The following is a 15,938-nucleotide window of genomic DNA, read 5'->3' on the forward strand; positions in this document are numbered from 1 at the left end:
GTACAACACCTAAGAGACGAAGTGCTGCCGATGCTTTTCAAAAGTAACCCAGCAATTCCACATGCATGGACAAAGCTGCATGTGCAAAATTTATGGCGACATTGCTTATGACAGCAAAAGGCTAGAAACAGTCTAAGTGTTTCTCAGCCGGAGACTCCTTAAATACGTCTGCACAATGATTAGATACTATAGAACCTTTATAAAGAATGAGGTCGGTCTATATGTGTTGACATTGGAAAGATTTCCAAGAAATATTGAATTAAAAAAGCAAGGGGCAAGACAGTAAGTATAGCATAGTTCCACTTCAATTGAAAAAAACCATACACATATAAATATCCATATACACAGACACCGCAGTCACACACATACACACACACACACACACACACACACAAATATTAAGAGTGCCTGCTTCGGGACTTCCCTGATGGTCCAGTGGTTAAGAATCCGCCTGCCAATGCAGGCAACATGGGTTCGAGCCCTGGTCCGGGAAGATCCCACATGCCAGGGAGCAACTAAGCCCGTGTGCCACAACTACTGAGCCTGCGCTCTAGAGCCCGCGAGCCACAACAACTAAAGCTCGTGTGCCTAGAGCCCGTGCTCCGCAACAAGAGAAGCCACCACGGTGAGAAGCCCACGCACCACAACAAAGAGTAGCCCCCGCTCGCCGCAACTAGAGAAAGTCCACACGCAGCAACGAAGATCCAATGCAGCCAAAACTAAATAAAAATAAATTATTTAAAAAAAGTTAGAAGAGTACCTGCTTCATTTCAAAATATGTTCAATATAATATTAAAGTAAAACATTTAACATGAGAATATGTTTTTTTAACATGTACATGTATATATCTGAAAATCCATCTAAAGATGGTCTGTGAAGATTCTCCTCAATCTGACAGAGTGGTAATTTCTGCAGGTAGAAAGGTTTGGAGCATGAGTTACTCAAAGTTGATCTTTGCATTTTATGCATTGTTTAAATATTTTACAAGGAGTAATTTCCCAGTATTGCAGTTATAAGTGATAAAAAATTAAATATAATTACTAATTTATACATTGAATTGTTCTTAACTGTCTTAACTCTTCTTTTTTTAAAAGTAGTTTTTAGCTGCATTGTTATTTTTTAGTTGTGGCACACGAGATCTTTTGTTGCAGCGCGTGGGCTTCTCTCTAGTTGTGGCATGCGGGCACATGGGCTCATTAGTTGTGGCACGCGGGCTCCAGAGCACATGGGCTCAGTAGTTGTGGTGCGTGGGCTCTCTAGTTGCTCTAGTTGTGGTGCGCGGGCTTAGTTGCCCTGCGGCATGTGAGACCTTAGTTTCCTGACCAGGGATCGAACCGGTGTCGCTGCATCGCAGGATCGGTTCTTAACCACTGGACCACCAGGGAACTCCCTGTCTTAACTATTCTTAACTGTTAATTATGGTAGTGATATGAATACTACAAAGGAGGGCCAAAGTTTCAAAAATGGAGACTTTACATTTTAACTTTAGTATCATTTGTTTTTCATCCTATAATTATGCATGTATTGTCTTTATTAAAACACAACAGTGAATAAAACCATCTTCATTTGGAAAATAAAATATTGATTCAAGGAAAAGTATAGTAGTTTCCTCTGGGAAGGAAACCTGCTTTTCATAGTATAATTTTGTGTGTTGTATAGGTATTGTTTTTTCAATATATTGAGTGGTCTTTGCTTTTCATTCTTTTTTCTTTTAAATCTAAGAGCTAAAAAAATAAAAATAGGGGGCTTCCCTGGTGGCGCAGCGGTTGAGAGTCCGCCTGCTGATACAGGGGACACGGGTTCGTGCCCCGGTCTGGGAAGATCCCACATGCTGCAGAGCGGCTAGGCCCGTGAGCCATGGCCGCTGAGCCTGCGTGTCCGGAGCCTGTGTTCTGAAACGGGAGAGGCCACAACAGAGAGAGGCCCATGTACCGCAAAATAAAAATAAATAAATAAATAAATAAAAAATAAAAATAAAAATAGGGACTTCTCTGGTGGCACAGTGGTTAAGAATCCGCCTGCCAATTCAGGGGACACGGCTTCAAGCCCTGGTCCGGGAAGATCCCACATGCCGCGGAGCAACTAAGCCCGCGAGCCACAACTACTGAGCCCACGCGCCGCAACTACTGAAGCCCACGCACCTAGAGCCGGTGCTCTGCAACAAGAGAAGCCACGGCAATGAGAAGCCCGCGCACTGCAACGAAGAGTAGCCCCCGCTCGCCACAACTAGAGAAAGCCTACACACAGCAACAAAGACCCAACGCAGCCAAAAAATATACAATAAAAATAAATAAATAAATAAAAATAAGTGCAAGAGCTGATGCCATATAATAAATCTGTTTATGACCAAACCTGTTGATTAACTCAACTGATGGCATTTTTAGGCTGAGCACATCACCCATAAAAGAAATGGTAAATCAAGTTGAAGGGTTTGCCTGCCAGCCCCAGCCTGATGCCACTCTTGCTGTCTTGTCTCCACAGATGACAGAAGGCAGGCACTGCCAGGTGCACCTCCTGGATGACAGGAGATTGGAGCTGCTGGTTCAGGTAGGTGATGCCACATAGGGACAAGCCATCCTGGTTCCCTCTGTAGGCCTTGTGGCCTGTGTTCAGCCTGCTTGCTTATCTGTGCCTCAGAGCCAGTGACACGGGATTGTTTATGGGGGATAAAGCTTCAAAGCAAGGAAATGTAGCTGTATTTAAGAGTAACTAGAGACTGGTGACAGGATTCAGAGATGCTTGGATTGCAGTCTGAGCTTTGACACTCAGTAGCTGTGTGACCCTGGGCAAGTGACTTGACTTCTCTGAATCACCTCTTGTTGGTAAACTGGAGACCATAATGCTTCCCTGAAAGGGTTTTTGTGAGCTGAGACTCGTCTTTCTGCCACTTTCCTGTCACATGGCATGGTCCAAGTTAAATACCCAGTTTCAACATCTGTGAACTGGGATTAAGATTGCCTAATATTCCTCTCAGAAATTATGGTAAAAATCATACGAGATTAATCCCAAGCTCCCAATCCTTCCCTCCCCCACCCTCCCCCTTGACAGCCACAAGTCTATTCTCTATGTCTGCAAGTCAGCTTGGGAGCTTGGGAGCTTGGGATTAGCAGATACAAACTCGTAGATACAGGATGGATAAACAAGGTCCTACTGTATAGCACAGGGAACTATATTCAATATCCTGTGATAAACCATAGTGGAAAAGAATATTAAAAAAGCATATATATATGTATATGTATAACTGAGTCAATTTGCTGTACAGTAGAAATTAACACAACATTGTAAATCAACTGTACTTCAGTATAATTAAAAAAACATCAAACTAGATTATATATGTGAACGAAATCTCTGTAAAACACATGGGACTGTATGAGTGATGATATCTTAATTATTGATGCTTCTGTCTTTATTCACCCAACACTCTGGACCCAGAATCTTAAAAGATCGTGGAAGTGCCTGATGACAGCCACACCTAAAGCCGTGGCTAGAATTCCCTCCCTTCAGCAAACCTAAATTCTTCTCCTTTCTGAGGCTGTGCTGAGCCCACTGTGTACAGGCTTCAATTAGAATGAAAATAGCACATCAATCATAGTTTCACCAGAGTAGACCTTTTGGTCTAGATTTCTATTCTTTTCTTTTTTCTTTTCCTTTAACTTTTTTTCTTTCTTCTTTTTTTATCATGACTGTTCTTTCTTCCCCAACAACAAACATCCAACCCTCAAACTACCATAATGAGCCCTAAAATGTGTGGCTCAAAGTTCAAAAGAAGTCCACGTAGAATGCCTCCCTGCAAATCCCCCTTTCCTTCCCCAGTCTCTGCAAATCCACCATCTGCTCTCACTCTGGACACTGGCTGATGACAAACCATGCTTCTTCCCACCAGAGCCAGTGCTTCCCAAAAGCTCATAGACTAGATCCTTCCTCCAATGAGGTACCCAGTAAGTACTGGTGATGGTGATCTGCACAATGGATACAACTACTCCATCCCTGGAGAGAAGTGCAGAGCTTAGTCTTTGGATTCAGACAGAACTGGGTTCAAATCAGGTCCTTAACTAACTGGAACATCAAGCAAGGTGCTTGACTGCTCTTGGCCTTTGTTGGCTCATCTATAAAATGGCAGGAACCCCTACTTCATAGACTCATTGTAAGGATTAAAATGAAATAATGGGTAGAAGGAGTCCAGCACAGTAGACAGTCACTATTATTATTGTTGTGTTGTTGTTAGTTCTCTCTGGGTCTTGAGCCTTTGGGTCTTGACCCTCCTCAGTTGACCGTCACCAAGCCAAGTTATTCCTACAGTCTAGGCAGTGTTTGATATTCTTTGTCTTGATCACTAGCACCATACTATATATAAAAGAGCATTTTTTCCAAAACACCAATGCATTGGTGAATACACTTTTACTTTAGAGGAAAAAATAAGGTGCTGGACGGAATCGCAAATATATCAAAATGATGATCTCAGCGGTGTTCCTGTTCCCATTTCCCCCCCTTCCCGAACCCTTAGAGAATGGTCTATAGTAGATTAAGCAACAAAAGGGCACGGGCATCCGAAAACAAACAAACAAAGGCTGCTTTAAACTGTGGGACAGAGGAAAGTGGTAGCAGTAAGAGAAAGAGGGGACCAAATTGTTTCTAATCATATTTTTATCTTAACAGCCCAAACTTTTATCAAGAGAGTTGCTGGACCTCGTGGCTTCGCATTTCAACCTGAAAGAAAAGGAGTATTTTGGAATCACGTTTACAGATGACACGTAAGAGTTCTCCTATTTTTACCTTTTGTCTGGGTTACCTATGTGCGTAACTCTCAACTGGCAAAAGCAGGGGCAGGGGGAATGCTCCAAGAATTAGAATATGTCCTGCTTAGCTAAAGATTCCTTCATACAGGTTTTTCTTTAGAATTCTGGTAAAAGGAGAAGAAAGGGAATATTGATCATTCTAAGAACTCAGCACATCGTCCCAAGTGCCTTAGAAATTTGTTGCAATGAGTTTGTTATTCTTGATGATAGTCTGTCTTCACATTTCTTTGAATGCCGTTGTGCTTGCTTATTTAGCTTATGTATCAGGGATAGAAATGCTAGTGTCATCTACTCATATCTTGAAACTGAATTAATGTTTGGATTTGGTGGCAAGAAAGTTTAAAGGCGATTTGGGGGCCCACCCAATAAATATGTATATACTTTAATGCTGGATGAAATTTCTGACTTCCACTTAGGCAGGCTCATTTTATGTAACCCTCATTTTTTTTTCTTTTACTTACATTTTTAATGCTAACGTGGATATTGTGTATATTTTGGTATATAACAGTGAATCCACAAGAATTTAAAGCTCCGTGTAAGCAAAGGTGTTTAGTCTTACCAGCTCTTTTCTGCATGTGTGTATGTGTGTGTGTGTGTGCTTTACGGCAGCCTGACTTGCCTACGTTATATGCAGCTTGATATATTAAATGATTTCTTCTCCCTTATGGGATAATTTGCAAAGAGCTCTTCAAATATTAAAATTCAAGAAAACGTGTTCCAGACACAAAATATATTGGCCAACCACCCAGCCAGCATTCTTTCCGTAACTCTCTCAGTTTAAATGTTTTTCCATTCTTCATGTTAACCAGGCAGAAAATTACCTCAGGAAGGGGTTAATTTGTTTTTAACACTTTGTATGTGCTGATTACTTCCAGCCTTGGTGGGCTGCAAGCTTAGGACCTCCTGGAAATGCCAGTGGGCTCAGGACTTGGGCTGGGCAAAAAAAAAATAAAAAAACAAACAATAAAACCCCAGACAGCTGAGTTGTCAGGAGACATAGAAAAACCTGAAAACTTTGATTTCAGACTCAAGATGTTTCCTGAATGGAGTTCAACAAAGCAGGAAAAAAGTGCACTCCACCTCACCCACTTCATCCCGAATCACAAAATTATCTGTTCACTCAACAACCCTCTGAGACCTTGTCTGATCAGTCCTCTGCTGGATGGAATAGGAAATGCAGATGTCCATTGAGCACAGGCTCTAGCTGGAAAGACAAAACCAGTTCATGAGAATCAGTGATTAAACACACACATACAGGTTGAATCTGGATGTGACTGAAATCATAGCAAACAGCATTGACTTAAAACCATAAATACGTGATGGCTAAGTTATATGGTAAAAACCATAAATACACAAACACTACAATTTAGGGAAAGGTCACATAAAATAGAGGCTAAAATCATGATTAGAGTAATTTATCCATCCAACAGTTATTTCCTGAGTGCCACTAAATGCCAGGCATTTGTTCTAGCTTCCAGGGATTCAGCTGTGAACAACACAGACCAGGTTCTTCCTCTCATGGAGCTTACGTTGCACTAGTATGGTCTAGCAGAACAAGTAAATAAATAGATAAATGAGGGACTTCCCTGGTGGTCCAGTGGGTAAGACTCTGCGCTCCCAATGCAGGGGGCCCGGGTTTGATCCCTGGCTGGGAAACTAGATCCCACATGCATGCCGCAACTGAAGAGTCCACATGCCACAACTAAGAGTCTGCATGCTGCAACTAAAAGGTCCTGCATGCTGCAACTAAGACCCAGTGTAGCCAAAATAAATAAATATTAAAAAAAAAAAGATAAATGAGAAGATACCAGAAATGACAAGTGCTTTGAAGAACATGAAACAAGAGGCCATGATCAAGAAAAATGGGGGTGGGGTGGTGCAGTTTTAGACAGGGTGGACCAGGACAGCTTCTAAAAGGTGATGTGTAATAGAAAGCAAGAGCCAGTTCTGCAAAAGTCGGGGCGGCTTTCCTAACTAAAGCGGGTGGAAATACTCTCAGGTGAGAATAAGCTTGACTTTGGTTTTTTATTTTTTATTTTTGAGTACAAAAAAAAAAAAAAAGCCAGTATGCCTTGAATAGAGAGAGTAAGAGGAAGAGTGGTACAAGATAAAGGTTGAGAGGGAGGCAGGGTGGACGTCATAGAAGCTTGGTAGCTATGAGATATTAGACTTAATATCTCTGACACTCAAGTTTTCTCATCTGTACAATGGGCATAATAACAGCACCAAAGTAATAAGTACTATATAAGGTACATATAATAGGGTTATAGTATTATACTATTAAACAGGTAGGGTGGGCTTCCCTGGTGGCGCAGTGGTTGAGAGTCCGCCTGCCGATGCAGGGGACGCGGGTTCGTGCCCCTGTCCGGGAGAATCCCACGTGCCGCGGAGCAGCTGGGCCCGTGAGCCATGGCCGCTGGGCCTGCATGTCCGGAGCCTGTGCTCCGCAACCGGAGAGGCCACAGCAGTGAGAAGCCCGCGTACCACACACACACACACACACACACACACAAAAAACAAAACAGGTAGGGTATGCAGAGCCCAAGCACACAACATCCTATTGTTCGCAGTCATGGCAGGAAGGTGTGCTCTGAAGGAGGCTGAAGGAGGACTTGGGTGGGAAGCCACACAGGAGGGTAACTGGGAGGGCACTTAGACCTCAGGTAGTGGGGAGAGGAGCCGGCATTCAGGGAAAAGTCATTTTGTGCACCAGTGCATGCACATGGTCATGAACGTGGTACATCTGCCCGGTGGCTAGGAAACTGGCCTGAGCGTGGATTAAGATATAAGAAGGACAAACACACAGGTGAGCCCAGAGAGTCATGGAGATGCAGAAGGCACACCAAGGCCCCTGAAGGATGTTCTGCAGGGGAGTGACATGATTTATGACTGTGGTCTTGCAAATGTCCCAGGCTGTATGGTTCATGGTGGGCTGGAAAAGAGTCCTGGCCACATGGCAGGGAAAGCACCAGACTCAGGTGAACATAACCAGAGGGGGCATACATCAAGTGTTCAGACTGTAGGACCTTCTCTTTAGAAAGTAAGGAATACATAATATGAATGATTTCCTTTTCTGACTTGGGCCACTCTCCCCATCGTGGGCCTAGGGATGATTTCTTTCTAAATACTCTGTTGGAAGAAGAATGTCTCACTTAAGTCCCTCCTCTAGCTATCTTCTTTAGTGACATCAGTCAATGCTTATAGTCTTTCCAAGAAGCCTGGCTCCAAAGTGTCCTTCGTGCACTCCCCTGCAAATGACAGCAGAGTCTGTTTCTGAATTATGATCAGTTTAGAAGGTGTCTTCTGGCTCTAGCTGTGTTTATTTTTAGAAGAAGTATGAGCTGGGCTCTTGGGGGAGTGGGAATTGGCCATTTCCACCTTTCTGGGGAATAGGTCTGGAAAATTGCTTCTGTCAAAGGGTGTCTCCTTGGAATGTCTTGGTCACAGGCTTAGTTCTTTTTCTTGTCTGGTAAATATTTTTGGAAAGTATTTTCTTTTGGCACTCCCCTTCCCCCGCCCCCATAGAACCACTTAGTGGGATCCCTCCCAGGATGCTGTCTGAATTGCATTTTCCAGCCTAGATGCCACATCAGTTCTTTGCCTTTGGTGAACTTCAAATAGAGTAAGGCAAAGCGGAGGGGACATTTTGTCAATGAAACTAGCCACTGTCTGTATCCTACTCCACGGGCCAAGAAGAGAAATGGAAAAATGGAATCACGCGGTTACATGATAAAAGTAGTGATGGTGACCAACAAAAACAAATTCATGGTCCTATTGGAGGGAGGGGATAGAATTCCTAAGCTCACGCGGGTTAGTGCCTTCTGGTGTTCTGTGTGCAGGGCGAGTCTTTACCCCTAGAGGGCAGTCACGACCCTCCTAAGGCAGCACTCTGTTCCCCATAATGGTTCCCACCCACTTCAACCCACTTGACATTTTTTTCCTTTCCTTGTTTTGAAAGGATTTGCTGGATGAGCTTTGTTTATTAAGAAATAACAAATAGGTTTCACAACACAGTTGGGATTTTTGATCACCGTTCCATCCGGTGGGCCTGAAATGATCGACCTTTGACTGATACAATTCTAGCCAAAAGGGACGCTTGCTTCATAGTGGGCTAACACAGCTGATAGAGGTGAACGTGTAAATTCAACTGTCTTTTTGAGGTATTGATTAGATCTGTCCCATTTGCTGATGGAAAAACTTGAGAAAAGTAGGTTATAAGGAATAAGTGCTTTTTGATCTCATTTTACTCTCAAAGGCTAGAAAACAGCATGTTAACCTGGAATGTATCTCAATGATAGAGTTAAGGGTAATTTTCACTTTTTTGTTCTTCTAACTTCATCCTGTTGGTGAAATTATGGGTAGATTTTTTAAAATCTAACTTCTAATTTTTCTTTTCTAAAAACTTATTTTTGTATTACTTTTACATGAATATCTTCTTATAAAAACACTTAATATCATAGTTGAGGCTGCTGTCTTTTGATTGTAGCAATTTGCTCTTATCTCTCCAGAAGTGTATCTAAGAATTCTAAGAATTCTCGTCAATATATAATAGTATTTGAGTGTCTTCTGTGGTTAATATAATTGACTTATGCTCTATATGTTATTATACAACTTGCTGCATTCTTGGACATCATTTCACACAAGTTCATGTAAATACACATTATGCTTCTTAAATGATGCCACATCTTCCTAAGTAAAAGCAAAAAAGAATTCAAAATTAGTCTCATTTTCTCTAAGAAAACTTTTGAATACTATACGATACTTTATGTATTTCACACATACATTTGAGCATCTCTGAAACTGGGGTGTCTTCAAATCAGTGCCATGCTAAACTTGATCAAATACAGTGTAAGAATCTTTTAACTTCCAGTCCCCTATCCTTATATATTTTTTACCCACAAAAGCAGTAATTCTATGAACCTTTCCTTATGTCACTTATATCAACTTATCTTCATAATATTCCTCCAAGGAAAGCTAGAGACAGTTATTGGAATTGTCATCTAATAATTACAGAAATAAAGACACACTTTTTTCCTACGTTACAACTAGTAAGTGACAAAAAATAAAACAGGAATAGGGGAGGAGCCTCAAGATGGCGGAAGAGTAACACGCGGAGATCACCTTCCTCCCCATAAACACATCTGAATTCACAGCTACATGTGAAACACCTCCTACGGAACACCTACTGAACGCTGGCAGAAGACCTCAGACCTCCCAAAAGGCAAGAAACTTCCCACGTACCTGGGTAGGGTAAAAGAAAAAGCAGAGACCAAAGAATAGGGACGGGACCCGCACCAGTGGGAGGGCGCTGTGAAGGAGGAAGGGTTTCCTCACACTAGGAAGCCCCTTCGCGGGCGGAGACTGCGGGTGGCAGAGGGGGGTAAGCTTCGAAGCCGCGGAGGAGAGCGCAGCCACAGGGGTGCGGAGGGCAAAGCGGAGAGATTCCCGCACAGCGGATTGGGGCCGGCCACCACTCACCAGCCGGAGAGGCTCATCTGCTCACCCGCCGGGGCGGGCGGGGCTGGGAGCTGAGGCTCGGGCTTCGGAGGTCGGATCCCAGGGAGAGAGGACTGGGGTTGGTTGGCTGCGGAACACAGCCTGAAGGAGCTAGTGCACCATGGCTAGCCGGGAGGGAGTCCGGGAAAAGGTCTGGAGCTGCCGAAGAGGCAAGAGACTTTTTCTTGCCTCTTTGTTTCCTGGTGCGGGAGGAGAGGGGATTCAGAGCGCCGCTTAAAGGAGCTCCAGAGCCGGGTGCGACCCGCGGCTATCAGCGCGGACCCCAGAAACAGGCATGAGACGCTAAGGCTGCTGCTGCCGCCACCAAGAAGCCTGTGTGCGAGCACAGCTCACTATCCATACCCCGCTTCTGGGAAGCCTGTGCAGCCCACCACCACCAGGGTCCTGTGATCCAGGGACAACTTCCCTGGGAGAACGCATGGCACACCTCAGGCTGGTGCAATGTCACGCCGGCCTCTGCCGCCGCAGGCTCGCCCCGCATCCGCGGCCCTCGCTCCCCCGCGGCCTGAGTGAGCCAGAGACCCCGAAGCAGCTGCTCCTTTAACTCCGTCCTGTCTGAGCGAAGAACAGACGCCCTCAGGCGACCTACACGCAGAGGCGGGGCCAAATCCAAAGCTGAACCCCGGGAGCTGTGCGAACAAAGAAGAGAAAGGGAAATTTCTCCCAGCGGCCTCAGAAGCAGCAGATTAAATCTCCACAATCAACTTGATGTACCCTGCATCTGTGGAACACCTGAACAGACAACGAATCATCCCAAATTGAGGAGGTGGACTTGAGAGCAACGATATATATATATTTTTCCCTTTTTCTCTTTTTGTGTGTATGTGTATGCTTCTGTGCGTGATTTTGTCTGCATAGCTTTGCTTTTACCATTTGTCCTAGGCTTCTGTCTGTCCTTTATTTTATTACTTAAAATTTTTTTTCTTAATATTTATTTTAATAACTTTATTTTATTTTATCTCCTTCCTTCCCTTCCCTTCCCTTTTCTTTTCTTTTCTTTCTCCCTTTTATTCTGAGCCATGTGGATGAAAGGCTCTTGGTGCTCCAGCCAGGAGTCAGGGCTGTGCCACTGAGGTGGGAGAGCCAAGTTCAGGACACTGGTCCACAAGAGACCTCCCAGCTCCACGTAATATCAAATGGCAGAAATCTCCCAGAGATCTCCATCTCAATGCCAAGACCCAGCTCCACTCAATGACCAGCAAGCTACACTGCTGGACGCCCTATGCCAAACAACTAGCAAGACAGAAACACAACCCCATCCATTAGCAGAGAGGCTGCCTAAAATCATAATAAGGCCACAGACACCCCAAAACACACCGCCAGACATGGACCTGGCCACCAGGAAGACAAGATCCAGCCTCATCCACCAGAACACAGGTACCAGTCCCCTCCACCAAGAAGCTGACACAGCCCACTGAACCAACCTTAGCCACTGGGGACAGACACCAAAAACAACGGGAACTACGAACCTGCAGCCTGCTAAAAGGAGACCCCAAATACAGCAACTTAAGTAAAATGAGAAGACAGAGAAACACACAGCAGATGAAGGAACAAGGTAAAAACCCACCAGACCAAGCAAATGAAGAGGAAATAGGCGGTCTACCTGGAAAAGAATTCAGAATAATGATAGTAAAGATGATACAAAATCTTGGAAATAGAATGGAGAAAATACAAGAAACATTTAACAAGGACCTAGAAGAACTAAAGAGCAAACAAGCAATGATGAACAACACAATAAATTAAATTTAAAATTTTGCAGAAGGAATGAATAGCAGAATAACTGAGGTAGAAGAACGGATAAGTGACCTGGAAGATAAAATAGTGGAAATAACTACTGCAGAGCAGAATAAAGAAAAAAGAATGAAAAGAATTGAGGACAGTCTCAGAGACCTCTGGGACAACATTAAATGCACCAAAATTCGAATTACAGGGGTCCCAGAAGAAGAATAGGAAAAGAAAGGGATTGAGAAAATATTTGAAGAGATTATCGTTGAAAACTTCCCTAATATGGGAAAGGAAATAGTTAATCAAGTCCAGGAAGTGAAGAGAGTCCCATACAGGATAAATCCAAGGAAAAACACACCAAGACACATATTAATCAAACTATCAAAAATTAAATACACAGAAAAAATATTAAAAGCAGCAAGGGAAAAATAACATACAAGGGAATCCCCATAAGGTTAATACCTGATCTTTCAGCAGAAACTTTGCACACCAGAAGGGAATAGCAGGACATATTTAAAGTGATGAAGGAGAAAAACCTACAACCAAGATTACTCCACCCAGCAAGGATCTCATTCAGATTTGACAGAGAAATTAAAACCTTTACAGACAAGCAAAAGCTAAGAGAATTCAGCACCACCAAACCAGCTTTACAACAAATGCTAAAGGAACTCCTCTAGGCAGGAAACACAGAGAAGGAAAAGACCTACAATAACAAACCCAAAACAATTAAGAAAATGGCAATAGGAATATACATATCAAAAATTACCTTAAATATAAATGGATTAAATGCTCCAACCAAAAGACATAGACTGGCTGAATGGATACAAAAACAAGACCGCTATATATGCTGTCTACAAGAGACCCACTTCAGACCTAGGGACACATACAGATGGAAGGTGACGGGATGGAAAAAGATATTCCATGCAGATGGAAATCAAAAGAAAGCTGGAGTAGCAATTCTCATATCAGACAAAATAGACTTTAAAACAAAGACTATTACAAGAGACAAAGAAGGACACTGCATAATGATCAAGGGATCAATCCAAGAAGAAGATATAACAATTGTAAATATTTATGCACCCAACATAGGAGCACCTCGATACATAAGGCAAATGCTTACAGCCATAAAAGGGGAAATCGACAGTAACACAATCATAGTAGGGGACTTTAACACCCCACTTTCACTAATGGACAGATCATCCAAAATGAAAATAAATAAGGAAACATAAGCTTTAAATGATACATTAAACAAGATGGACTTAATTGATATTTACAGGACATTCCATCCAAAAACAACAGAATACAGTTTCTTCTCAAGTGCTTATGGAGCATTCTCCAGGATAGTTCATATCTGGGGTCACAAATCAAGCCTTGGTAAATTTAAGAAAATTGAAATTGTATCAAGTACCTTTTCTGACCACAACGCTATGAGACTAGATATCAATCACAGGAAAAAATCTGTAAAAAATACAAACACATGGAGGCTAAACAATACACTACTTAATAACCAAGAGATCACTGAAGAAATCAAAAAATACCTAGGAACAAATGACAATGAAAACACGATCACCCAAAATCTATGCACTGCAGCGAAAGCAGTTCTACGAGGGAAGTTTATAGCAACACAGTCCTACCTTAAGAAACAAGGAACATCTCAAATAAACAACCTAACCTTACACCTAAAGCAATTACAGAACGAAGAACGAAAAACCCCCAAAGTTAGCAGAAGGAAAGAAATCGTAAAGATCAGATCAGAAATAAATGAAAAAGAAATGAAGGAAACAATAGCAAATATCAATAAAACTAACAGCTGGTTCTTTGAGAAGGTAAACAAAATTGATAAACCATTAGCCAGACCCAGCAAGAAAAAAAGGGAGAAGACTCAAATCAATAGAATTAGAAATGAAAAAGGAGAAGTAACAATTGACACTGGAGAAATACAAGGATCATGAGAGATTACTACAAGCAACTCTATGCCAATAAAATGGACAACCTTGAAGAAATGGACAAATTCTTAGAAAAGCACAACCTTCCAAGACTGAACAGGAAGAAAAAGAAAATATGAACAGACCAATCACAAGCACTGAAATTGAGACTGTGATTAAATATCTTCCAACAAAAAAACGCCCAGGACCAGATGGCTTCACAGGCGAATTCTATCAAACATTTAGAGAAGAGCTAACAGCTATCCTTCTCAAACTCTTCCAAAATATAGCAGAGGGAGAAACACTCCCAAACTCATTCTACGAGGCCACCATCACCCTGATACCAAAACTGGACAAAGATGTCACAAAGAAAGAAAACTACAGGCCAATATCACTGATGGACATACATGCAAAAATCCTCAACAAATTACTAGCAAACAGAATCCAACAGCACATTAAAAGGATCATATACCATGGTCAAGTGGGGTTTATCCCAGGAATGCAAGGATTCTTCAATATACGCAAATCAATCAATGTGATACACCATATTAATAAATTGAAGAATAAAAACCATATGATCATTTCAATAAATGCAGAAAAAGCTTTTGACAATATTCAACACCCATTTATGATAAAAACCCTCCAGAAAGTAGGCGTAGAGGGAACTTACCTCAACATAATAAAGGCCATATATGACAAAGCCACAGCCAACATTGTCCTCAGTGGTGAAAAACTGAAACCATTTCCACTAAGATCAGGAACAAGACAAGGTTGCCCACTCTCACCACTATTATTCAACATTGTTTTGGAAGTTTTAGTCACAGCAATTAGAGAAGAAAGGGAAATAAAAGGAATCCAGATCGGAAAAGAAGAAGTAAAGCTGTCACTGTTTGCAGATGACATGATGCTATACACAGAGAATCCTAAAGATGCTACCAGAAAAGTACTAAAGCTAATCGGTGAATCTGGTAAAGTAGCAGGATATAAAAGTAATGCACAGAAATTCTGGCATTCCTATACACTGATGATGAAAAATCTGAAAGTAAAATCAAGGAAACACTCTTATTTACCATTGCAACAAAAAGAGTAAAACACCTAGGAATGAACCTACCTAAGGAGACAAAAGACCTGTGTTCAGAAAACTATAAGACACTGATGAAAAGAATTAAAGATGATACAAACAGATGGAGAGATATACCATGTTCTTGGATTGGAAGAATCAACATTGTGAAAATGACTATACTACTCAAAGCAATCTACAGATTCAGTGCAATTCCTATCAAACTACCAATGGCATTTTTCACAGAACTAGAACAAATAATTTCACAATTTATATGGAAACACAAAAGACCCCAAATAGCCAGTGCAATCTTGAGAAAGAAAAATGGAGCTGGAGGAATCAGGCTCCCTGACTTCAGACTATACTACAAAGCTACAGTAAACAAGGCAGTATGGTACTGGCACATAAACAGAAATATAGATCAATGGAACAGGATAGAAAGCCCAGAGATAAACCCACGCACATATGGTTGCCTTATTTTTGATAAAGGAGGCAAGAATATACAATGGAGAAAAGACAGCCTCTTCATTAAGTGGTGCTGGGAAAACTGGACAGGTACATGTCAAAGTATGAAATTAGAGCACTCCCTAAGACCATACACAAAAATAAACTCAAATGGATTAAAGACTAAAATGTAAGTCTTGGGCTTTCCTGGCGGCACAGTGGTTGAGGGTCCGCCTGCCGATGCAGGGGACACGGGTTCATGCCCCGGTCCAGGAAGATCCCACATGCTGCAGAGCGGCTAGGCTCGTGAGCCATGGCTGCTGAGCCTGTGCGTCCAGAGCCTGTGCTCCACAATGAGAGAGGCCACAACAGTGAGAGGCCTGCGTATCGGAAAAAAAAAAAAAAAAAAAAAAAAAAAAAATATATATATATATATATATATATATATATATATAATGTAAGGCTAGACAC

General features: G+C 42.1%; 1 protein-coding gene across 5 annotated transcripts in view; it reads left to right on the plus strand.

Annotated features, from left to right (window-relative positions):
- FRMD4B (FERM domain containing 4B) overlaps nucleotides 1–15,938 on the plus strand; it is a 281,077-nt gene that overhangs the window by 143,610 nt on the left and 121,529 nt on the right. For all 5 annotated transcript variants that reach the window (XM_032649977.1, XM_032649975.1, XM_032649974.1 and 2 more), the window contains 2 exons: nucleotides 2,482–2,547; nucleotides 4,657–4,751. In XM_032649977.1, the coding sequence (XP_032505868.1) occupies nucleotides 2,482–2,547; nucleotides 4,657–4,751 (161 nt within the window). The remainder of the gene's footprint in view (nucleotides 1–2,481; nucleotides 2,548–4,656; nucleotides 4,752–15,938) is intronic.

This window comes from Phocoena sinus, chromosome 11, assembly GCF_008692025.1.
Source record: "Phocoena sinus isolate mPhoSin1 chromosome 11, mPhoSin1.pri, whole genome shotgun sequence".
Classification (NCBI taxonomy): Eukaryota; Metazoa; Chordata; class Mammalia; order Artiodactyla; family Phocoenidae; genus Phocoena; species Phocoena sinus.